The sequence below is a fragment of the Anarrhichthys ocellatus genome, unplaced genomic scaffold, assembly GCF_004355925.1.
Source record: "Anarrhichthys ocellatus isolate YVR2014 unplaced genomic scaffold, GSC_Weel_1.0 scaffold76, whole genome shotgun sequence".
In the NCBI taxonomy this organism is placed as follows: Eukaryota; Metazoa; Chordata; class Actinopteri; order Perciformes; family Anarhichadidae; genus Anarrhichthys; species Anarrhichthys ocellatus.
In genome coordinates, this window is record NW_022280106.1 from 1742098 (window position 1) to 1768794 (window position 26697).

The following is a 26697-nucleotide window of genomic DNA, read 5'->3' on the forward strand; positions in this document are numbered from 1 at the left end:
GTGTGTGTGTGTGTGTGTGTGTGTGTGTGTGTGTGTGTGTGTGTGTTTGAGAGAGTGCTGGAGTGGATGTAGATGAGTTTTCTCAGTGCTGTGGGGGAATGGGCTGCGGTTGGCTGGCCTGACTGCAGACCGCTCTGTGGAAAAGAATGACTTTTTAAATTACCCATACATCACTGTCACCGCAGCACAGACTCGGGCGACAGTGCTGCGATCGCATGCACACACACATACACACCTCATCTCACTCCCCCTCCTCACCCAACAAACTCAATCCCATGTTTACAGCAATGCAAACACACAGCTTTGCAATACAAACCTGAACACACTTTGTATGAACGCGCAGAAATGCAAAATATGGAAACATGAACACTCTAATACTGGAGCAACCTCTGTCAAAATAGACAACTGATTTATAGACTAAATACACACAAACACATGCACATCTAAGTCATAAGAGTGTAACTGCAGAACCATTAGCAGCTGGGGAGTCTTTCTCCACACTTCTCTCTTTTCTTTTCTGCTTGGTATTCTCCACCTCCTCCTCCACCTCCTCCTCCAACGAGCTGGATCTTAACTAAGCAGGTAATTAAACTGCTCATGGCTTATAAAGCAGATGTGTCCGCAGTGAAACACTGAGACATTGCACCGATGAAGGCTAGCAGGGGTCACAGATTGTCAACACTTCGATGTCGCCTTCGTTATCTCTTTGGTTCTTCCTCTCAACTCAAGTTGTAATTAGAACCTCAGGAGATGTGGAACGTAGCCAAACACCCGCCCTGTGAACATGCAAATGCATACACCCACATGAACTGCACACACTGCTATCTGAGCAGATTTTAAACATTCTAAGGGTTTGAGTGATTGCTACGGTTGAGGCGAAGGATTGGGAAATGATAGAGGAGCAAAGTAGGGTTGCTACACAGGCACTGGCTGTGATGCTGGAGGGCTGGTTGATGCCTTACAAATACTGCCTCCCCAAACAAGTACAGGAAACACACTATAAACTGTTACATCAGATGTATCCCTCTAATCTGATTTACAGATGTGGATAGCTACTGTTCCACTGCCATTCTCCTTCTGCATCAGATCCTGTTATGCTTCCATTTTTGATTACCTAACATGACGGTTAGGGGCCTCGTGCTTAGGACAAGCAGTAGGAAGGCTGCAGGCCCTTACTTAATCTCAGCCACCACCCTGAAATGGTGAGTAGCTGGGCTGGCTCCTATTCTAACTCTGATTTTTAAAGGTAGTATATACAAGATTGGGAGTATTTTGATTACCTCTCAACGGCTCTCAACATGGCGACGGCTGAGCTGACGCCTTGCAGCTAACAATGGTGACAACGTAACTAATAGCTACAGCAAAAGTGCTGAGAGAGCTAACAGTGTTTACCTGAGGGGGAATCTGAGGGTGGGTGCAGAGCAGCAGCCATTAGCCAGCCAGTGGGGCAATCTTACATGCACTTACATGCACTAAAAGCAGGTGGTTATAGTCAACAACAAGTTATTCAAGTCTCTGGTTGAGCACTGATAAAAACCCATCGGAGACTGTTTTGTCTCCACTACTTAACTCACTTTACACAAATTACTTTATTTCCCACTCCCAGTCTGTTAAGTAGTTTGAGTTTGCCAGTGATACCACTTTGGTTTGACCCACCTATCCTCCCCTTCCCTTCACCTTATGTGCACTTTCTCACTATTAAAAACACATCAGTTGCTCTGACCGTCTAGTAATGATGCAGATGGGTTTGCATTAAAGTAAGTTGAAAGCCTGGTGCATATACAGACGCTAGAGGGGGCATCGGTGTGTTGGTACCAGACACCATGGGGCACTGACCAAGCCGTTGTACTACGCGTTGGGAGTGAGAACAGGTCGCGGCGGCAGAGAGGGTTTTTTAGGGGAGGTAGAGCTGGGTGTCGTCAGCATACAGGTCGAAACCGAGGCCTCAGCAATGGCAAATCTGACCAAGCAGTAGTGTGTACATGATGAAGAGGTAACCAAGTAATAAACCCTAAGGGGCATAGTGGGTGATGGGCTCTGGGGGATATACAGTTGTTTGTGGATTTGAAATGGCGTCTCTCATTTCTCGCATTTCTCATTTGTGTGAGGAGAAGAGTGAAACATTCTTGATCTCTGACATGGTTATTAGGATAGTGGCAAAACTTTCCTGAAGATACAGATGATCTTTTTACCATCCAGGTTTGCAAGCATTTCCTCACGCAGCAACATTCTCTGTAATTTCTCTTTTATTTTTTTCTTAATTTTCTGTAAATAAAGGAAGTTAACTCAAGAATGTTCTCAACCATCACTTACCAGGGGTGCTAAATGACGAATCCCACTTGATTATCACTTGGAGCCGTGTGGCCGATTGTTCATTATTAGCATAGTTAACGTAGCCTGAACACTACATAAGGTCTCTAGAGATGCCAATAAAAAAAGGCTGGAAGAGGAAGAAGAGCTTCAGCAGTAGTGAAATTAAGGTACTGTTAGCATTGGAGCAACAATTGGTTGACTGTGAAAACAAGATGTTTTATTGTTATCTTGGTAACAGTCCTCTCCGTGTGAGTCTCAGTCAGTCCCAGTAGACAGGAACTCACAACAAACCTGAATCCACTAACATTTCATGCATATGGATGGGACTGCTTCCTGTCGCATGAACGGCAACGGTGATCTCGTCTCATAGATTAAACATCAGCCTTGAACCGAGGCAGGGAAGAAATGGAACGCTTCCTCTGTCAGGTTGCATAATGGACAGCTGTGGAGGAAATGTATTTTAACTACAGGAATGAAGAAGCCCTCAGGTGTTTACATCTTAGATATGTACTGAAATGGGGTGCAATACTTCAAACTTGGTTTGAGTAGCTGATCAGCTTTTATTAAAATTAAAAATTAAAATAATGAATTTAAGAATAAGTATGATCTATTTTTTTTTTCTCATCAACAAATACCAGCAATGAATTGATCCAACTAAATAAGAACTGTGTAAACACTGTCAACCACAATAATGTGTGTATAAAGAAAAAACTATACCAGTGCAAAAGAAGTTTAATAAGATGGAGGCTGGGTACGCACTATATTGTTTAGAAAGGGTTGTACCACTGTGAAATCAGATTTGGACTGCCCAGTGGGACAATGTCACGGTCTGTCTCTGTGCCCAGAGGCCCTTGGACTATTTGTCAAGACGTCTTGCATTGTATCTCTTCAGAAGCCTATATTAGTTCTGATTTGGCAAGAGGCTTTTGGTTTATAGGTTTAGTTTTTTTGTTATGTTCCTTGTTTCAGTCATTCGTTTATTGGTTATATAACTCATATACATATCACTCAGATACATATCACTCAGATACATATCACGTTTGGTTTTACTTCCCACCTTAGTGATTGTCTGCCCCACCCTGATGTGTTCCACCTGTGTATAATCATCCTACTCTCCTTGTGTGATTAGTCTGTGTAGTTCGTGTCATTGTCAGTAAAACGTCTCTCCTTGTGAAAAGAAGTCCAGCCTGTTACTAGTGTTAGTTTCCCAGTGTTTAAGTGTTTCTGGTTTGTTTTTTGGGGGATTTCTCTCTGTTGCCTAACTGCTCTGTATCCCGTAACTTTGCTTTGTTATCGTTAAACCTTTCAACACCACCTGCTGCCGCCTCATCAGTGTTTACTGCGTTTGGGTCAAAACCTGCAAGTCCATAATTGTGACATCATGGACATAGTGGGATCGCACATTAAAGTCTGTGAGTCTTAAAAGGCAGACATATATTCATCTTGTGTAAAGGTATTGTAGGAGAGGCAAAATCCTGTGCTGTCTGACCTTTCAAGTTACCAAAACGAAAGTTTTACAATACATAACAGAAAGAAGTTCAAGTAATTATTTTTGACAACATGGAGTTGTTTCTTTCCAGTGTTCAGGAATCAGGTCTGCTCAATAAGGTTAGCATTAGCCCTCTGAGACCCGTGAGATCGCTGGTGATCCTGCCTGACGTTACTGTCTTTAAGAGGCTGTATCGGGCTTCGTATCGGTCCCTTGACCTCTCTTGGAAATCCTTGTGGATCCAATGAGCTAAATTATATTCATGTCTGATGACACCACTGTTTAAAATGACCTCTAGGATAATCACAGCCTCATGAAACTTTACAACTACAAACTAAAGACTTCAGGCATTTAGATGATGTGTCTTCTCTATGTATATTGACAATAAGTGGATTTCTGAGCAGTTTCAAGAACAGAAGCTCTCATCATCCAATTGCCAATAAAGTTAGAAGAAATTTCCAAATGTCAAAAGTTTTAGATACCAAATCACAGCACAACTTTTTCTATGATGTTCCTCAAGGTCTTTGTGTTTTAATGTGATATTTTTCAGTGATATTTCATCAATTCGAGTGACCAAAATGGTTACATTTAGGGCCAAGTCTGTATGACAAATGGGATCAACCCAAAAATTGTAACATGGAAATGGCCATCATATACTTGCATGATACTGTTGTAAGCTCTTAGAAACGTTCACAATTTTAATTAAGTTTTTGATTTATGACTAGAAGAAATTGACACACACTCCTAAACCGCAGCTCAAATAAATCTTCAGGTGCCCAGCTCAGTGTGGCCTATACTCTTGACCCGCTATCTTCCATAAAGATCCACCAGTCCTCCTAAAAGACAAATGGGTCGAAAATATTAGACCAAAGTAAATCAAAAATACAATGATCTGTCTTCATGATTCTCATGGGTTTCAATGGAGAACTACAGTTGGTGTCAGGTCTTTGCCACGAGAACGAAGTCTGGTTTACTATCAGTAGAGCCAATAAAAAAAAATCAGTCTAGTTCAAGATGCTATTTAATTCTGGGATGTGTAGAAACAGAGGATAAACCTGTTTATTTTGAGTACAAACATAATGTGAGCCTAATAACTGTTACTCTTAATACATTTCTCTCCAATGAGGCTGGCAGTTATACTGCACCTCATTCCCTGTGTGACTGTTGAGTGAGATGGCAAAAACCATCTCAGGTTTCATTACAGTACACTTTGAATAAAATGCTCTGAAGATATGGGATCGTACTAATCCATGTGAGAGAAAAAAATGTTATTTGCTGTCTGCATTTGTTCGATGTTTTATGATTCCAAAACAGCATTTAAATATTAAACAGATTACTTAGACAGATAGATAGAAAGAGATACTTTATTCATCCCGCAAGGGGAAATTTGTTCGCTACAGCAGCAAAAAATATACTGAAGCAATCAAAGAAAAAAAATATATTAAATATAAAAATGCAGAATATATACAATAAAAATAGCAGAGTAAAAAATATGAAATATAACAAATGCACAGTATATACAATGAAATAAATTAGCATTAAATTAACTAACTAAACAGTAGTGCATAGATTGACCAGCAGCAAACAGACAACAGTGTAGCGGTGTTATAGTTCTGTAGATGATCTGGCCAGAGGTGATTTATTATAAAGTCTTATTGCAGAGGGCAGGAATGTTCTCCTGTATCGGTCCTTGTGACAGCGGAGCTGAATCAGTCTGTTGGAGAAAGTGCTCCGCTGTCCCTGCAGTAGGTGGTGGAGAGGGTGGTTCGGGTTATCCAATATGGATAATAGTTTCTTCAGTGTCCTCCTCTCTACCACCTCTTCCAGATAGTCTTGTTTGCAGCCAATGATGGAGCCGGCCTTCTTAACCAGTTTGTTGAGTCTGTTGGTGTCTCCGGCTCCAATGCTGCTCCCCCAGCAGACTACGGAGAAGTACAGTGCACTGGCCACAACAGACCGATAGAACATCTCCAACATCTTGCTGCACACGTTGAAGGATCGAAGTTTCCTCAAGAAGAAGAGTCTACTCATCCCCTTCTTGTACACAGCGTTGATGTTGGTCTTCCAGTTCAGTCTGCTGTCGATGGAGACACCCAGATACTTGTACTCTTCCACCATGTTAGACTTACTTATACACAATGATTTGTGCCTACATGTGTTTAAAGAGCCTTCTTATACAAAGACAAGCCTGTTTTGTATTGATCCTCATATTAACTTTGCTTACCAAAAAAATATGAACATATGGCACATTTAAAGTAGTAAAGATTTGTCATTGTGTTGAGTAATTTTTAATACATGCTGTGTGAACATCTGCATTAAATTGATAATTTCATATTCAGCCAGCTATAGGTAAGTGTTGTCCTTGTCTGAGAGGTAAAAATAGTGAACCAGAGAGAACTTAGTAGTTGGAGATTTGGAAGGAATATACTGAGAACAGATAATACTTTACTGATGGCCTGAATCTCCGTACTGATTCATGGAGTGCAGTCTCCACCTGCTGGTCCTTAGAAAGTATTGTTAGTCTGACTTGTTTCTGACTTGCATGTGCCTGATGGATTTAGAATGTTCTCACAAGTCTTGGTTGAGAGGTTGGGTTAATTGTGGCATTTTGAAATACAGATGAATTGACTCTGTAGTCTCATAAAGTGGTTTGGCAACAAGTAAGTTGAGCGGGATATCACAATGAGTTTCATCCATAAGATCACTTTCTGATCCATCTTTCTAGCCAAAGATTTCAGCTGGTGAATGAAGAAGTCCTCCCGGTAATTGGCCAGTTCCTCAGATATGAACACTAAAAAAGGCAATTTGGTTACCCTGGTGGTATAATTGCAATGTAGCAAGTAGCCTCTTCAGACTGATCTTGACTGAGAAGAATGTCCAAAACCTGAAAGTCAATTTAAATAAATGTTGAGAAAAATCTCATGTGGATAGGTAACTTTATGCATGCATGAGTCCCTGTATTGTCCCGTCAGTCACAATTTTGAGTAGCAGACTATTTTTTTATGCTGCAAGCAGCATGAACAACTTTTATAATTTCAATAAACATTTCAGATTAATGGCAAAGCAACTTTCAGACAGTTGGTGAACAGAACAGGAAGTCACTACTATTAATATTAATTGTGTTACATACAGCTGGATTAGAAGCTATGAATGATTGTGTTTCCGATGGCATCAAAGAGCAAGTCGGTGTTTGGTCTCAGCAGCTCAGATTCTGCAGGGTCCCCGCCAGGTGTATCCCCCCTGCAGCAGCTGGAGTCTCGATCAGCTTCTGTCCTGAATATGGCTGAATATCTGAGTCAGTCAAAACACTTAGAAATAAGGTTGAAAATTGACAAATCTCCCTGTAAATCCATTATCATGGGGGTCCTGCGGTATTATGTAATCTTGTGCAACCTGTCTCATTGAGAGGCCCTGTCTCAAAATCTAGTTCTATATTGTGCTCATATGTGCCTATAACCAAACAAATCCATGAACTATGAACTGAAATGCAGAAATAGGGCAGCAAGAACAAGAATTTCATGCAGGGTCCCTAAACAGGTTAATCAGGCCACGGTACATACCAGCCCAAGAGATCCATTGTATTGACCCTCTGGTCAGCCTGTGTAGCGCACTGAAATATGTCATTTCATATATCTTTCTAATTTAATATCAGTGTGTCTATGTAAAATCATTTGCTTTAAATATGTGTTGAAGTTCATTCATATTTGTATTACTTCAGTAGTTATGCTTGCTAACTGTAAAGGGAAGAAAGTTGTTGTACTGACCCTTTAGAAGAAAGCGCTGTCGCTTTAAGAGAACGTGATGTATGCAGGCTGAAGACAAAATGTGCTTGTGCTTGGGGTTTGTAAATAAAAGTTACAAAACGAAGATGGACGTGTTGTTGGACAGTTCATTTTAAGGGTGCAACACCTGGTCTCCTGAAAATTAAGTTCCCACACTGTACAACAAAACTGCCGTCAATTACGGTCCGAGGGAACGTGTTTTCTCCTCAATTAGGTTTGTATTTGATGTATCACAAATACTGTGAATCAAAGCCTGCAAGTCTGCAAATGGAGGCGGCTGGTTTGGATGGATGGCTTAAACATGCCACTTTCACCAAAGAGACTGTTGCTGCTGCTTTGTGAGAAACCAAAAGTAACATTTATTTTAACCCAAAACAGGATCCATTACCAAAGCTAACCAAGTGGTTCTGTTGCCTGAACGTAAATGTAATTTAGAAAACAGTTTCTTTTTAATTATTTGTAATTTATTTGATTTACTTAATAGGGATAGTACACATTAATCAACATTTAATTTTCCACCTCAATGTTTAGTTAGCTAAAGAGCTAATTGTCCCTGTCCAGGTTACTACAAATTAGAGGCCTAATATTTTACAAGGCATTAGTGAGCACTACAGTACAACACAATTCTACACAATATAATAGTAGCAGATATGTAAAAACAACGAGGGTATGTAAGGTCAGTGTCAGAGATGAGGCAATGTAGTTACTCATGGTTTGGTTTGCTTTAATCTATTTTATTAGTTTCTGTTGAAAGGTTAGATCATCTGTGCTCTCATGAGAGCAAGCCTATGTAAAATCTTCAAGTTTAAAAATGGCCAAAGTGCCACAAGCAGTTAAAACACTAACATTGATATATGCACATAAAACTGTTGGTGTGAAACCAATTTTTTTTTATGTTTTCCTAATTTACATACAAATATCTTACTTTGGCGACCACGTTGCTCTGCAGTATACCAGAGTAATTAACCTAAGACCCAAGAAAGGAGTTATATAAATGTAGTTTTATAAATGTAGTTCAGGAACGGGGCCACGCCCAGAACACCGCTCATTTCCTCTGCACAGAGTATTTAAGCACAACGAACTCGTTCACTCCCTCTTCGACTCTCGTCTTCACAAGACATACAACAGACGCTCTCTAACTCAGCAGACGCTCCATCCCTACACCCCTCTACCTACACCCCTCTACCTACACCCCACATCCAGACGAGCAACGCTCTCTGACTCAGCTTTCATACAACTCAAGAGCTTTCATAGACCCAAGACAGACGAGCAACGCTCTCTGACTCAGCAGACGAGCAACGTTCCACCCCTACCCCACGCTCCTACCTCGACCCCCACGAGCAAACGCTCTCCGACTCAGCTTCAAGCTTTCATACGACCCAAGACAGAAGAGCAACGCTCTCTGACTCAGCAGACAAGCAACGTCCCATCCCTACCCCACGCTCCTACCTCGAACCCTACGAGCAAATGCTCCCCTATGAGCAAACGCTCTCCGACTCAGCTTCAAGCTTTCCTACGCTTTCCAGTCAGGCACGCGCCGATGACGTCATGTTGCGTCACACGACGGAAGAAGCCCATCCTTCTACATCAGTCCCTCCAGAGGGCCAGGTCATATACTCTGATCGTGAATCTTTAATCTGAGTTTAATCCTGGCATGTTCTGTTACTTCTACATTTAATTACTTTACAGTCATTTAGCAGACGCTTTTTATCCAAAGCGACTTACAATTTCTACACCGTAGGCACAACTGCCTACGGTGTCGTGTCTTGCTCGGGGACACATCGACGTGCGACTAGCGGGGCCGGAGCCGGGGATTGAACCGCCGACCCTCTGATTGAGAGATGGCCCTGCTATCCACTTAGCCACAGTCGCCCACCTTCCAGCTGCTACCTTCCAGTTCCACCCACCTCGGCCAACTTCGGCTAACTCCTCCCACCTCTACCGGCTACCCCAGCTGCACAGACCGCTCCAACAACAGAACAGGTAGGTATATGGTACAGCTAAGGGAGCAGCTCGGGGTTGGTTTTCTTGCCAGGGACGCAAGTCGTTTCTTAATGCCTATGTCGCCCCCCCCCCCCTCTTCCTCCACCCCTACCCCCATTAGCGTTGCCATCCCATCTTAAACACGCCTCATTTCCACAGCTCCGCCAGCAGACAATTCCAGCGTTCTCTGACTTATTCCCCCCCCCCCCCCACCAGTTTCACTTTTAGCCACAGCTAACCCTATCCTTGGACAATTCTGAAGTTGTCGGTCCTTTGCCTTCCAATAACCCCAGGAGGAGATCCCCGAGGGAGGTCGTCCCTCCACAACGCCGCTCTTCCACCCCCTCGAGATCCAGCCGCTCGAGCAATGGCCAAAACCACAGCGACCCTTCTTCCCCACGCCAACGCTCCGACGGCCCCATACATCCGCATTTCAGAGTGGACAGTCTATCGACTGAAGTATGCACTCACCCAGCTCAACATCCATTTCCACCAGTCCGACAGAAAAGCAAACTCTTCAAACTGCTCACGGCCGCTCGGCACTACACCTCCCTTGATCGCCGAGCCACCGTCAGGTGCTACGTCGACGCCCAGACAAGCCCGGTCACTCACACCAGCCCCCCTAGAGGGCCAGTTCGTATCGCACCCCCTCCTTACTCTCTCTGCACCAGGGATATCTCACCCTGCAGCCTCTTTTCCCCAATCTGCACTTCCAACCCACGCACACGCATCCTCTCATCCCAGCATCTTTTTCACTTCTCTTGCTCCTGCCTTTCCATTCAACACAACACAGGCTATCGATCCCGATAACTCGCCCAATGAACCTCGCCCAATTATCGAGCCATCCACACGCAATCCCCACATCTCCTGGGAATTGCTAAACAAGCTCAGTCGCTGCACTCAAACAGCCACTCCACACCTGAGCAGACATCACCAGGCTCCACCTAATTCTCAGCCCGGACTACTCCACGAAGTACATAAGAATCGGTCACGCCACGTTCCCCATTCGCCTCGCAGACATCACCAGCATCTCCAAGTCCTTACCACCGATCCCAACTACCGGTACCTTTTTTTTTTTTCATTTCCTTCGGAAGGACGTGTATTACTCCGCCATGCGTCCGTCCAAGAGCAGCTGGAAAAAAAAAATTTTCTTACCTGAACCCGGACAAACATCTTGTCACCACAACCTCTCGGTGCATCTCTTAATTCTACTGGCTTAATCACCACGGCCATTATCGTGCTACCTACTGCCACCCACTGGCACGGAAGAGTATTTAATTATGTAGCCAGCCACTATGTCGCAGGCCCAGATGCTCAACCATGGCCTTCTTCAAACCCAGCACACGGTCTAAACACTTGGCTTTTCTCCACCAGATAAATAGAATCAATAGATTAAACAAAATCCTCCTTGCCACACATCCCATTAGTCCCCGCCGCCGCTACAAACCTCCATGACCACGTCACACTTGACGAAACACGTAAACCGAGCTAAACCGACACCAGTTCCTCTCGGCATCTCCAACTTCCACGACGAACACATCACTAAGCCGGAAGACATCCAGCTTTTCACAGACGCAGCACCCTCGATCAGCTTCGACGGCTTCTACAGTGACAATCGGTCTTCGGCCGCTTGAATTCTCATCCCCCACACCTTCCTCCGCGATCTACGAAATGCATTCCATAGTCATAGTAGCCATTCTTTTGGGGCATGAACGGTCCATCAAGACCATTGCCATCCATTCGGAATATAGCGCCTAAACGGCTGCCCCTCACTTCGGACCTCCTCACCTGCGGCATCCTCACTCCCAGCCCAGGTCATCCGTCTCCCTTCACGGACAAAGCATTGAAGTCCACGTTCTTGCCAGCTTCTTTCGCTGCTCCGAGTTCACCGCCTTGGACTCCATCTGTCCCGACATGCCATCGCGTTCGACATCACATCCATCCTCCCGACACGGTCGTCTATCGCCTCAAATGCCGCAAGACCAACCAATACGGTCCACTTCAACCATCTACCGTTTCCGACCAGACTCGTACTCGAGTCCGTACGAACCCATCCGCGACTACTTAAGCCCAGATTTCAGCCAGCCGAATTCCCCGCAAGATCCCTGTTACGGTCTCGGGCTCACCACCACTTCCGCCATATCTTGGCCCAATCCAGAATACCCCCCGAGTTTACTCGGCGCCGCCGCCACCTCTTAAAGCCAAGGAATTTCCAACCACACCCTCAAGATACGCGATCGTCGGTCTTTCCCCGCGTACCTCAGGTAAATTCGTACCAACCCGAACGACTCCAGAAACGGCCATCGGCATCAGTCTTTATGGAGCTATCTTTTGGGGACTCTGCTCCGCCAGAGCTTCCGAAGAGATGGCCCCCACCCTACAGTCTCCAGTCCCCCCGTTCCCGCCAGTTGCCGGACATCAACGGTCCCTCATCGATCGCCTAACCTTCTTTCTACAAACCCTCCTCGTTTCTTCTTCCTGACATCTCTTCATCCCTCTACCCTACATCCCTTCATCCCTTCATCCCTCGACCCCTTCATCCCTTCATCCCTCAACCCCTTTATCCCTTCATCCCTTGACCCCTTCATCCCTTCATCCCTCGACCCCTTCATCCATCGACCCCTTCATCCCTCGACCCCTTCATCCCTTCATCCATCGACCCCTTCATCCCTCCACCCCTCGACCCCTTCATCCCTTCATCCCTCTACTTCGACCCCTACCCCCACATCCCTTCCTCCCTACCCCCACATCCCATCATCCCTCTACCCTACTCCCCTTCATCCCTCTACCCCTACCCTATATCTATTTCATCCCTCGATCCCTTCCACTTCTTGAATCTAACAATCTTTCCACTATGCAATAAACCTCTCGAAACTCATACTGTTATTGGCGTGGTCCTTGTTAGTGAAATGTAGATTGGATGTCTTTGTGAGATGATAAGATAAAATGGTTTATCTATGGGTGTGAGTGCAGATAAAGCCTGAGGTTATCTGCCTCTGCCATAGTCCGATTTGCTTCAGATCAGGTGATGTGCAGTACTCTGGTAATAGAATAGAAATCACACAGATTCCAATGTTCAAAACAGTTTGTTGCTACTGAGAGTAAACGGATCACAGGAGAGAAGGTCAGGGAAGCAGGAACTTTCAACCTGCACAAACACAAGTTTAGCTTAGTCTTTGTGTAAATCCTCTGTAATGCTGCTCCTCTGCCTTGCTGTCTTCTGCCTCATTGGCAATTCGTTCTGTGCTGTTATGCCACCGCACGACAGTTCAGGATCTGGGTCCACCAGGAACAAACTGCTGCTCATCTCCTTCGACGGTTTTCGCTGGGACTATGACAGAGATGTGGACACCCCTAACCTGGATAAGATGGCTCAGGAGGGGGTGAAGGCACAATACGTCACACCACCCTTCCTCACCATCACCAGCCCCTCACACTTTACCCTGCTCACAGGTATTGTAAAAATTATCTCCCTATATTAACCTTGTTGACAATATGTAAATTAAAAAATTTTATTAACATTTTAAAATTAAACCAGAAAAGGGTGGTTAAAAGGCTATGATACAAAAAGGCTCAGAACGTTTTACAGTGTGTTTTCAGCTCATGAAAGTTAAATGTAAAATTTTAGTCACTAAAAATTGTCTTTTCCAGCATCCACACATCCTTCTAGGACTATAAAAGTCTGTTTGTCAAGATTTTTCAGTCTTGATTGAATTGCTGGATTGACGAACCAACGTAGCCGACCCTTAACCCACATTGTAGCTAAAAGTGATGTCGGTCTAAATATATGCACATTTACAAATGTAAAAGTGTGCAACAAAAGTGTGTGTTCTCTATAATATAAGAAAGACTAATGGCCTTTCTTATATTATATTTTATTTAGAAACCCAATATTATGCTTTACCATGATACAAACTGTAATCTGTTGTCCCTCAGTGTGCAATCTGTTCACTACTGCAGGACTTGTTGTTCTATTACATTTTTTCATCTATATTTCCTCTTTTCATTAGGACGTTACATCGAGAATCACGGAGTAATTCACAACATGTGGTTCAACACTACTACTCAAGAGAAGAAGCAGTACTACATGACTCAGTTTGTTGATTCCTACTGGGACAATGGCAGCTTACCCATCTGGATAACAGCCCAAAGACAGGTTCTTTAGATCCATCTAACTTTTTATACCTGCTGCCTAGCTTAACGGTTTTCTGTATTTCTGGTTCTTGTGTCAATGAAAGACTTTGGACCTTTGTTCATATAGTGTCTTCTTTTTAGCAGAAAAACACCACAGGTTGCCAGGGAGTGCTTCATCCCAGCATGTCATTCTGTTTCTATGTCAACAATATCTTGACATATCTCAATCAATATATCATCACTCTAACTATCGTTATTTCAGCAACTATCATCGTCCCTTTGCTTTCTATTATCTAGTTGGGCTACTATCTAGTTGTTTGACATAGTTTTTTCACAATGAGCACCTAGCTGAGGATGCTTGTCCTCACTTATTGAAAGGATGAGCTTGTCACCTCTTAATCTGACAGCCGTAACGTTAGAGCAAGGAGGACAATTCATCGGATACAACACAGCAAAAAAAGCCCATCACTTATCTGCAACAATGTATGCCCAGTCAATCTACTCCCACAAATGGACTTTTCGGCCTTTGTTATGATAGTGACCGTCTAACATATAAAGCTCAGATAGATAAACAGGCCATAAAAAGCTCCTCCATTCTTTACAGTCATGTCTCCAGGCCTTTTTTGAATAGTTCAGAGATTTTCAACTGAAACGGCTCAGAGCGGGTGCTCAAAAAAGGTGGAGTGCTCGGGAAATAGATGGTGGGTGCAGCGTTTTTTCTCTAGGTGGCCGCATACAGACACATACAATCTCTCCTCATTGGGGACAACAGAAAAAATATACTGGTGCTCAGATAAAAATGCTTCATGGATACAGGCCCTTATGTTTCATTCTTTGACGAACAGATTTTGAGGAGCTCCTTTTCAGTAGTTGTGTTTTATATTCTTCCAGGGTCTAAAAGCAGGTTCTCTGCATTTCCCTGGCACAGCAGCCACCTACAAAGGAGAGACTGTGAAGGTTAGGCAAGTGGAACCTCGTTTCTATGATCATTCGAACGAGACAGATTGGAGGCTGAACATCGACAAGGTGATTGGAGAGTGGTTCCACCAACAAGACCTGGACTTTGTCTCCTTGTACTTTGGAGAACCAGATTCAACTGGCCACAAATATGGACCAGATTCCCCAGAACGTCGTGAGATGGTCCAGCAAGTGGACCGCACTGTAGGCTACATCCGGGACAAGATCCAAGACCATGGCCTTACTGACCGGCTCAACATTATCATCACTTCTGACCACGGGATGACTACAGTTCTACGGGATGGACTAGTTGAAGAAATCATCCTCTCTAAGATCCCTGGCTTCAGTTTCAGGGATATCAAGTTCCATCTGGTGGATTATGGTCCAGCTGGGATGCTGCTTCCTAAAGAGGGGATGCTGGAGAAGGTCTATCAAGCTCTGAAAGGAAGCCATCCTCATCTCCATGTGTATAAAAAGGAGGAGATGCCAGCCAGACTGCACTACAGTAACCATCCTCGACTCCTGCCCATCATCCTCATCGCTGACCCTGGATATGTAATCAATGGGGTAAGAAAATGCACACATCAGTCATTAAATGTATTACGACTATAACAAACCTGAATCTTAGAACCACTTCGTCACCAAAGTAGTCCTTAGGATGTATTTAAAAGCTGATTGTGGTATCTACTCTTAAACTAAAAAATCTTCTAAATAGCTTTGAAGGAACTCTGCATTGAAACCCTAGGGAATCATAATGATAGAATGTAAAAATTATGTAGCTCATTACAGGTTAATTGTTTAAATTTTTCACGAGACTTAATTTGCTTGTTTTCACTCCATGAATAGCTGTTCCCTGTGCAGTTCAATAAAGGAGAGCATGGCTTTGACAATCAAGTGATGGACATGAAGCCTCTCTTCAGGGTGGTGGGACCTGATTTCCAGAAAAACCTGGTGTCTGGGCCTTTTGAGACAGTTAATGTGTATCCACTGATGTGCCACCTACTGGGTGTAAACCCTGAAATCAACGACGGACACTTGGACAATACCAAACACATGCTGGGCCCTAAGAAAAACAACAGTAAGAAATGTTGTGTTATGTTATACATCTGTCACCATTGTCATCCCTTGTCATCCGCTCTTCACGGAGACCAGACGTGCAGTGGGGCAATCACACGATGTACCTCTTCTTCATGGAACGGAATTTATCATCATAACATTTTGTTCCCTTTCAGTTTATTCACTCCGTAAAATATAGTACAAATATAGTATGTGACATACTCATGCCCGACAGAGCAGCCACCGAACCAGAGTCAAACCTCCAGCACTATAGTGCATCATAGACACAGATAGAGTCAACCACTGAAGGGACTGTCACATCCAAATTTAAACGTGAACAAAGGTGTGAAAGCCATAGAGCTATAGGTAAGTCTTAGGCAAATCACATTTGGGCACAGTATGACCTTGGAGCCATCCAAAGTGAACTGGGTGCAAGAGGGATGCACAGATAAAGCAAGGAGGGCACCCAGCTGCCTTGCGGAGGTCAAAGCCAAAAGCAGTGCAGTATTTTGTGTAAGAAATCTCATATCTACAGACCAAAGATGGGAACTCGAGTCTGCGATTTGGTCTCCAGTTGCACTTAATAATAATAATAATAATAATACATTTTATTTTTTATTACGCTATAAAAAGGTACTCAAAGACACTTTACATGGTAAAAACAGAAGTAATTACAATAAAAACCAAATAGATGACATCATAACAGTAAGGAACAACACACAAAAAAAAGAAAAACAAACATAACTGACTTTACAAGTTAAAAGCAGATTTATATAGGTGAGTTTTAAGTGCAGTTTTGAAAGCGGTGAGTGACAGAGAATGTCTGAGGTGCTGGGGGAGAGACTTCCAGAGGGAGGGGGCAGCAATGGAGAAGGCCCTGTCCCCCCAGGTCCGATGCTTGGACAGAGTAGGGGGGGTAAGGAGGTTGGCGTCGGCGGATCTGAGGTTGTGGTTGGAGCGTGTCGATGCAGGAGGTCCGAAAGGTATGAAAGGGCGAGGTTATGAAGGGCTTTGTATGTGATGAGAAGAATCCTGAACTGACTGGATTCTTTGCTGTATGGGGAGCCAGTGGAGGTTTTGAAGGACTTGGGTGATGTAGTCTCTGGTGGAGTGGGAGAGCAGACGGGCAGCTCAGTTCTGGATACATGTTGATGATTTTGGTGGATGAGCCGTACAGGATGCTGTTGCAGTAGTCCAGTCGAGAGGTGATGAAGGCGTGGATGAGTGTTTCAGCGGCTGAGGAGGAGAGGGAGGGGCGGAGACGGGCGATGTTTTTGAGATGTAAGAAGGTGGTTTTTGTGATGTGATTGACATGGCGTTCAAAGGAGAGAGTTTGATTGAAAATGATGCCAAGGTTACGGACATGTGTGGAGGCAGTAACAGTGGTGCCATCGATGCAGAGAGAGAGAAGTTGTGGTGGGATTTGTTTAATGATTTTGGGCCGATGGTGAGGACTTCAGATTTGTCGCTGTTGAGTTTGAGGAAGTTGGCTTGCATCCAGGTTTTTATATCTGTGAGGCAGTTGGTGATGGTGGAGTGGGTGATGGATTTGGTGGAGATGTAGAGCTGGGTGTCGTCAGCATAGCAGTGTAAGTGAGGACCATGGTGGCGTATGATGTCGCCAAGGGGGAGCAGGTAGAGGATGAAGAGGAGGGGACTGAGTACTGAACCTTGGGGGACACCTTGAGAGACTGGGGCTGTGTCAGACTTGAATTTGTTGATACTAATGAACTGTTCACGGTCGGAGAGGTATGATTTGAACCAGGAGAGGGCTGTGCAGTAATGTGGAGGAAGGACTCGAGACAGGAAAGGAGGATGGAGTGGTTGATGGTGTCAAAGGCTGCACTGAGGTCGACCAGTATTAGGATGTTGAGGGAGTGGTCATCAGAGGAGGTCATTGCTGACTTTGATTGGGGCAGTTTCTGTGCTGTGATAAGATCTGAATCCAGATTGAAATGGTTCATACAGTTGGTTCGAGTCCAGGTGGGACTTCACTCACACATTGACTTGAGACTAGACTTGAGCAGGTGAGGGAAAGCCACTCGGCGTGGGAGGATCCCCTTGTTGACTGACTAACGGCTTATTACAACCATAAAAGACTGCCCCTCTAGACACACATGCACAGGCTCGAACCCGACAGACAGACCTTGGCTTGGCTTCTTCGTCCTGGAATCCAAGAAGAGGACGGATGATGTCCTGCTTTAATCCAGGTTCTCACAAAAGGCACCGTTACAACTTTGTTCAAAGGGGGTCGGTTTAGGTCCACAAACAGACGTGAAGACCCAACCAGTTGCGGTTCTGGCTGGCTGGGACATTTACGCCAGAATATTGTCTCTCTCACTCACTATTCTTATTTGTGAATACATTTTTTGCAGTTTGAATAATGAATACCGGGTATTAGTAAGCTTTTAAAAGACATTTAGTGACAATTGCAAGTGACAAATAATTTTCTTATGATTTTAGACACCAAAATGTTGCTATTGAACCTTTCACGGGGTCTGACGTGTCAATCAAGGGTTCTCAGCCTCCGCAACCTCCACTCTCTCACCAGAGAGACCTCGAGACCATGGCCAGGCAGTCTGGAACATGGGTGGCTCTGAGACTCCTGCTATTGTACTTCTGCTATTAATTAGAATGTACATTTTTATGAGTTCTCTAGTGCATAAGGTTGTATCACAGGTATTATAACACAGTTGTTTGCTTTTTAAATGTCTCTCTGTGGTCAGCTGTCGCACTACTTTTATGGGATGTGACTGTGGTTTGCAGTTTAGTGGTGTTCCTGTTTGTACTTAGATATCAGTTTCATTTGACTGTTTCATGATTGCTTTTAATGAAGAGCTGCAGACGATAAGGTTTAAAAAACAAGAACACCAAATCATAGCCTTTTATCTGTTAAGCCATGAAAAAACAGTTTGAATTGCCACAGTTACTCAATGCTCAGCTTGCTGCAAGTATATGGCTGGACTCTGTATGGCTGGTCAATATGCAAGAATTTTTTGGGCTTTTTTGTACTTGTGATTCAAACCGGAGATTTCCAATGCCTACTAAAGCATCAAGTGCAACTGTCAGTCACTGTCTATGAAAAAAATACTTTTTTTTCCAGAACCAGGGGTACCCAACATAGCTACTTCCACCTGGCTAACTCCATAATACGCTAAAAGCTCTACATAGAACGTGCCCATTGTTTCCATTTTTCTACAAAAAAATGTAAGTCATCAAAATAATTTTATATTATGACTTTACCATTCCTGTAAAATTAGCCTAAAATGCATATCCAAGGCATACCCAGAGTAAATTGAAAACTGTTCTTGAACCATTTGGAGTACCTACATGGTTTTGGTCTCTTTTGAAAGGTAACACTCTGAAGTTTTTTCAGAATCACTGTAAGTGCTACTGGCATTGAGTAATAGAAGTTTGAACACACTGAAGTAGGATTGTATTTCCGCCTGAATATTTATTTGCAAACAGATGCCTGCAGATGACTATAGCTGGGACTTATTAGCTGGAAAAGACAATGGGACCACAGCATGAAGCCTTACCTAGTCCAAGTTCAAATTTGATAACAATACCACAGAAAATTTATATTTTACACATGTTTTTCTAAGGGTATGTCTAGGCGCTTTACAAAAAAGGCCATTTGGAGATGCTTGGTAACCATGGTCACATACCTAGGCTTAAAATACCTAACTCACTCCTGATCTGAATCTACATCACATGATTGCCTTTTATGTGAAAATAAAGAAACAGTCATTTACAAAACTAGACAAAACTTTTCCATCTTTTCTGCATTCTACTTTTTTACAGCTCGCTGCCTCACATGTGAGCAGTTCACACAATGAAACACAGAGGGGTGAAGGCACACACACACACACCTCCTTATGTAGGTATATACATATATATATATATATATATATATATACTGTATATATCTACTCTATCTATATATATACCTCCGCCAGATCAGCAGTAACACCTAAAGACACACACAGTGAAACAGAGGGGTAATAAAACTTCACACACACAAACACCTCCCTCCCCCAACAGGTCAGTAGATTCACTGGGGAAAGGTAATCTACAAAATGTGTATTCATAATTAAAAATAAAGCTTATTTATATCGAAATACAGTAATTTATAAGTTATTTCACCATTATTCACTTTCCTAAAGTCTCCAAAACTCTCAAAAACCACACTTTGCATTTTACGCACGGACGCAGACAGCAGACTCGCTGTTACGCAGTTACTTCCGTGTTGTGGCTTTAAATCTAACCACAGAAGCAGCACATCGTCGTTTTCGAAATTTCATTGGTTATACGAAGAGTCAGTCATCAGAACGATCGGTTGTAATTGGCTCGGTCTTTACACGAAAGAAGAGGGGCAGGCTCTTTCCTTCAACGCGGACTCTTGTTGGCTATTGTAGGCTGTGGACAGGAGACGGAAGCTCCTATTGGGTCAAGTGAGGAGTCAATCGAAAGGTCAGAGGGCAGCCTTTCATTTTGAGAGCCAGATATCAGCAATGTTTACATGCAAACTAGAGTTAGGACAGAAAATACATAAATAATTAGGCATATCTACCGGCTAATTTGAAATGATGCAACAGCAGTCCGTGGCTATTTATTGACTTAATAATGTGTTTTGGACTAAATATTTTACTGGATTGGATCGTCTGAACCTTTGTCAATGTAACAAGTCCGTTTTGTCTGAATATTATCGATGGGTGGATTACTATGAGGCTTTATTGGTGAGTTGCCTCAATTCTGTAATTGTTGGTTGGTGGTCTGACAGAGGCGTTGATTGTACCTGCTGTTGTGATTGTATCTTGAAATGGTTTGCATCAATCGAATCACAAGAATCATAGCTTTCCAAAGATATGTCGCATCAGTACCTACCTATACATAGCAGTTGTGTACATGACACAGATGTACACTTAACACTCGGAGTGTTAACAGGGATAAATTGATAAGGAACAGATGATGGCCATATGATGGACTTTTGACTTGACCTGCCAGAAAACCACACTGTCATCACCACTCTTAGATTCAGAGAACAGATAGTGTGGCAATATACTGTACAACACAAGATAACCAATGTCTAGATAACAGATACCCTGAAACACATCCATAAATCCAACTTTCTACTAACATTAGTGATAAAAGCATCATCCTCTCTGTGAATGTCCCTTTCTGTGTTGTTTTTTCTGTATAGTTATCTCTCTCTTCTAATATGTTTCTGTCTGTCTGCAGATCCAGAAATAAATGTCCAGTTACAAGTGGTCGTCGGCCTATCAGCAGTGATTGGGTTTCTGGTACTGGTGTTCACAGTGACCACTTCCTATGCTTGGTTCAAAAGGAGCAGAACAGAAAGGAGGTAACAGGCTGTAATCATGTTATAACCATTAATTATAATTTGTGTGTTGCCCTCTCCTGGCCAAGTCACTCTTATCCATGACTGCTATGCAACTTGACAATGTAAATTCAACATGTCAGTCTGATTTTATACATATGTGTGATTTAGAATTATAAATATATTAATAATAGAATACCATCCAGATCAATATTACACTCTTGTCAAAGATTGATGTTCCTTCATCCTATAACAAAAGGTGGAGACGATACAGTTTTATGTATTCATTCCAAATTTTGTTCTTTCTCACTTGACCTCTCTGTGGTCTTTTCTCTCTTTCTTCAGTTTCAAAACATGCTGCTGGTGAAGAAGTTAAAGACGTGAGGCAAAGCCGTTTTTGAGATTCAGATTGATGTTTTGGAAAAAAAACACTATTCTCCTTGTTAAAGGAATCATTTTCCGTTAATTAAAAAAAATGTAAATACCTCTTGACTGAAGGTAACAGTGAATAATTATTGTCATGTCCATGGAGGTAATGACCTGGTTTGTTTGGTGGCTGGAAGCATCTCAATTAGGTATTGACCAAGAAATAAGTACTTGATTTTTTTGTATGGATGTAAGAATTCTTTTACATATTTGAACATTTCACTGTTTTCTCATAAATGACAAAATAAGGCAAATGCATCCCAAGATTGTCACTGAGGATATTTTCATAAAGATCACAATACAAATGCAGATTAAATTAAATGTCCTAACATTCCATAAATGTAGACTATTGTGCAGCCTGAGTGCTTTATTGTTGACTTTGATTCAGTGTGAATTCTTCATGATGACTTTGTCCTTTCTTTATATCAACTTTGCTTAAAGCTACCAGTAACACCTTCAATTACAGCTAAGTAATGAGGTTATGGTGTGTAAAACCTATTATATCCTCTATTAATAACAGGGAATTGCCTTAAACAAAAATATTTTTGTTGGTTCAGTATTAGTTTCCCTTGTGTGACCAACCAGAAATAAAGTTGTCTTGATGGGAAATATCTTATTCATGTACCTTATTTCTGTCTCGCATAAGAAACTGCACCACAGATCTGCTGCCTATAGCTGGATAACAGTGTATGCACATTTACTTCATTTAAATGTATATGTGCTGATATTGGATTATAATACCAGCTCACCATGTTGAAATTGAATGGCGCAGCTGTCCGCTTGGAGTGAAAGCTGTCACAGTCACATGGGCTGAATAAAACATTAATATCGTACTTTGTTGGTGCCAATCTGTTATGGCTGTTTGCACATTCGGCAGTAGTAGGCAGCGACCACGTTTAAAATGTGTGAGAAGAGATTGTTTCAATAGACAGACTGTACAGGCATGTAAGACATGATGTAACATGTGAAAGCATATTTAAAGTAGGATGTAAAAATGAATACAGTGCAAGTCAATAAAATATACAAATAATGGAGAATCAACTCTAAGTTGTAATGAATGTTTTCTGCAAAAAGGAAAACAGGCAGTAAGAGACCCACCCTCTACATGCAGCGTGCACCCTCTACATGCAGCGTGCACACTCTACATGCAGCGTGCACACTCTACATGCAGCGTGGAAGTGTCAGCGGCCTTGTTCGGTGGGATGGACATATTTGTGTCCTCGACACCCATCCCACGGCGATGTCGGGGTCAAAGCCATGTCTGTTCCTCTGGTTAAATCCTTTGGACAGGCCTGGCTCCATTTCAGGGTCTGAGCTCACTGGAATGACAAAAGACTGGTGAAAAGTATGGGGGGTTGTGCAGCTCCTGACGGATTACAATGAATGAATGGTAGCTTGCTCAACAAGATAACATGACTGTCTTGTACCTAGCAAGGTTGTGCTATTCAAAGAAAACATGTCCTCTCCCTGGCCATAATATGTAGTCAAATGTTTTGTTGAATGCAATTGTTTGCCTTTTATGTTTTTGCACTATTGACCAAACATTTTTCATGGATTAAAATGAGCAGTTGCTGGCATTCTTTGATTTTCACTTATTGTGCATGTTTATGTGAATGTCATAACATAAGATAAGTTATTTTGACCGCAGTCTTCTAGGTTGGACATTAGCACCCTCCACTGGCCAAATGTAGGTGAACTTGGCCGGTGGCAGGTGAATTTGATCAACCAACAGTCACATTGGAGAAACAAGGGGGGAATTTAACAAACAATTGAATCGTTCCATGAAAAAGTCAACTCAATCATCAGGCGCCTATGGAGCAGAGGAGTGCAGCTTCTGGGACACTTCTGGCCTGTGTCTGGTGGAAGAATAAGTGAATTACCAACACTGCCATAAAAGCATGATAAATAGTAAATGCATACATACTGTAAATATATTTTACATCATGGGAACAGTTCCATTTCCCTCCAATTTTAAACCGAAAAAAATATTTATGCTGTCCCTTCATCACTCCCCATGAAAAAATGCTATTATATGTATTGAATATAAGTGTAGTAAATGCAGTAATAAATTAGCACTATGCATTAATATTGACCAAAAATTGCTGCACATACAGTTGCTGCTATTGAAAAACATTCAAACGGGGTGACAGCACAGATTTGTTTATAACTATTGAGAGCTTCATGAACCTCGTGACCATGTGGTGGCCAGATAAAGTGTGTCGCAACTCTCTCTTTCAAAGGGTCTGAGTTGGAGTAATATATATGTAACTCTGTTTTATGTCAAAAATAATAATAATAATAATAATAATGGGAACTTAAAGGGAATGGCCTCTTGATTTGTGGCAAATGTCTTGTCATGTTATGCCCGTCTCACCTATTGCGGTTTTAAAGGATTCTTATCATATCACTGTATTACACTCAAGGTATACAACTTTGGTTTATGGGTTGATAAGGGCTAACTGATATCTCATATTTAGTACAGACATTGACTAGGGGTGTATCTACTAACATTGCACCATACAATCTCATACTTTCCACAGGGTAATGTCAGCCATACTACTGCAGTAAGACGGGAAGAACAACAACGTCTTTTTTCAGGACATTTTTAGGAGACAAATTCAGCACATCTGAAAAAGTCTAAATAAAGTGGAAACTGTCACAGCTCTGTCACTTCTATCTAGCTTTTTCCACCTTTCACTCATCTAATCAGTTCATTCAGTGCACCTGCCAGTCACACTCACCTCATCAGCTCATCACTCTCACCTGCTCACTCTGCCTCTTCACTATTTAAACCCCTGCCTCACACGCACTCACTGCCAGATCGTTCTCTGCATTCATGCTAAACTTTCCCGCATTCACCCATGGACTGATTCCCTGTTGCCGACCCTGCCTGTTCCGGACTACCTCGCCTTGCCTCTGCCCTGGTAACTTACTCAGCCTTTCTGTACTTGACCCCGAGAATCCTGTCGCTGATTCTTCCGGAGAATATTCTGCCTGTCCTGTGTTGAAAATAAAGAACTTAAATCATACCAGTCCTGGTGTTGTCGTACTGCTCCTGGGTCCTAACTACACCCGTTACAGGAAACTATTGGATTCTAAATCCTCAGTCATGGCGCGGCTCTGCCTTGCTGTCCTCTGCCTCATTGCCAGCTCTCCCTGTGCTGCTGCTCCACCAGGAGATGAGCTGCCATCAGTATTCACTGGGTCCACCAGTATTCACTGGGTCCACCAGAAACAAGCTGCTGCTCCCCTCCTTCGATGGCTTCCGCTGGGACTATGACCGAGATGTTGAAACCCCTAACCCGGATAAGATGGCTAAGGATGGGGTGAAGGCAGCCTATGTTACTCCACCCTTCCTCACCATTACCAGCCCTTCTCACTTCACAATGCTGTCAGGTAAAAGCAACAGTTTAGTGCTTTATATTATAAACGGTGGCCAATCTGCCAAGCCCTTTCAATTGCCTCAGTTTGGTGTGTAAATGCATAAGTGATGTCATGCACACATTCTGTATACTCACTGACTGGAGAGATACATTGTCTACTGTCGAACAATTATTGAATTATGTAAAAGATAGTTTACATAAAAGGAAGGTTTATCTCCAGAGTAGTGGGAACAGGCCCCCACTCCTGAAACCAAAGCAGGGATGGGTGCTCACAAACATATTTGGTTTGGGTGAATTTGATTTTGTATGCATTCATTAATAATTTAAGGAATTGAATGTGGTGTTCTCAGTGTTGGCTTTAACTCAAGCTGAAGATGGGCATTAGATCCTAACTACTGATCTAATGTCCATGGATGACAGGACCCCCTGATTGCCACTGGGTATTTCGAACACTGTTTACAACACATAATGGCAAAAACTTTCCATGCTGTAGTGAGTTGGTTTTGAACGGTTCTAACTTAGTGAGTTGGTCTTTTTTTGGTAGTTTTATATTGCATTCCATCATTTGTCATCAGTCAGACTGTCTGATGTCATCAGGGAGCTTATTGCAGAGGACTGGGGTACGATAGGAAAAGGTCCTGCAGCCTGTTGACTTATTTTGAATTGTATAGCATTCTGAACTGTTTGCAGACTTTAGCACTAGGTCTGACAAAAACATGTTACAATAATAAAGTTTGGTGAATAAAACGGTTTGAGTTAGGATCATGAAGAAGACAGCAAAAACCTAATTTGAGCTATATTGCATAGGTGGAAAAGGGCGATCTTGGTCATTTTTTTTCATATGCTGATCAAAAGAGAGGAAAGAATCATAAGTTCATGTATTCTTGGCTGAGAAATCAGACAGTTGGAAGTTAGTCGTTCCTTGATCAAATTGGTTAAGCAGGGCCAAAGACCACCATCTCACTATTAGAATTTAGGATAAGGTTCAAAGGTTATTACAAACATATAAAAGTTCTTTCCCTTCCCTCAGGACGTTGCATCGAGAATCACGGAGTAATCCACATGTGGTTCAACACTACCACTCAGGAGAAGAAGCAATACTACATGACTCAGTTTGTTGATTCCTACTGGGACAATGGCAGCTTACCCATCTGGATAACAGCACAGACAGGTTCTTTAGATCCATCGTTCTGTTTTCTACATGCTTGCTCTGCAACTCTATGTGAGATCACAAGTGCTTTGAGTGGTCGGAAAGACTAGAAAAGCGCTATAAAAGTACAGTTAATTTACCATCACAATTAAAGGAGTATTTTTGTAATGAATTAATAATTGTTTTGCATTCTTCCAGGGTCTAAAAGCAGGTTCTCTGCATTTCCCTGGCACAGCAGCCACCTACAAAGGAGAGACTGTGAAGGCTGGCAAGTGGAACCTCGTTTCTATGATCATTCGAACGAGACAGATTGGAGGCTGAACATCAACAAGGTGATTGGAGAGTGGCTCCACCAACGAGACCTGGACTTTGTCTCCTTGTACTTTGGAGAACCAGATTTGGTTGGGCACGACTTCGGACCAGATTCCCCAGAACTTCGTGAGATGGTCCAGCAAGTGGACCGTACGGTGGGCTACATCAGGAAGAAGATCCAAGACCATGGCCTTACTGACCAGCTCAACATTATCATCACTTCTGACCACGGGATGACTACAATTCTACGAGATGGACTAGTTAAGAAGATCATTCTCTCTAAGATCCCTGGCTTCAGTTTCAAGGATATAAAGTTGCAATTGTTGGATTATGGTCCAGCTGGGATGCTGCTTCCTAAAGAGGGGATGCTG

General features: G+C 42.8%; 1 protein-coding gene and 1 pseudogene across 1 annotated transcript; both read left to right on the forward strand.

Annotated features, from left to right (window-relative positions):
• Positions 1-12583: 12583 nt before the first annotated feature.
• Positions 12584-22085, forward strand: LOC116397939 (ectonucleotide pyrophosphatase/phosphodiesterase family member 7-like). The gene is made up of 6 exons (XM_031873848.1): positions 12584-13020; positions 13578-13723; positions 14593-15225; positions 15505-15736; positions 20956-21079; positions 21401-22085. Exons 1-6 carry the CDS (start codon positions 12762-12764, stop codon positions 21420-21422), a joined length of 1416 nt encoding a protein of 471 aa, XP_031729708.1. The 5' UTR covers positions 12584-12761; the 3' UTR covers positions 21423-22085.
• Positions 22086-24590: 2505 nt separating this feature from the next.
• LOC116397961 (ectonucleotide pyrophosphatase/phosphodiesterase family member 7-like) overlaps positions 24591-26697 on the forward strand; it is a 13424-nt pseudogene continuing 11317 nt past the window's right edge.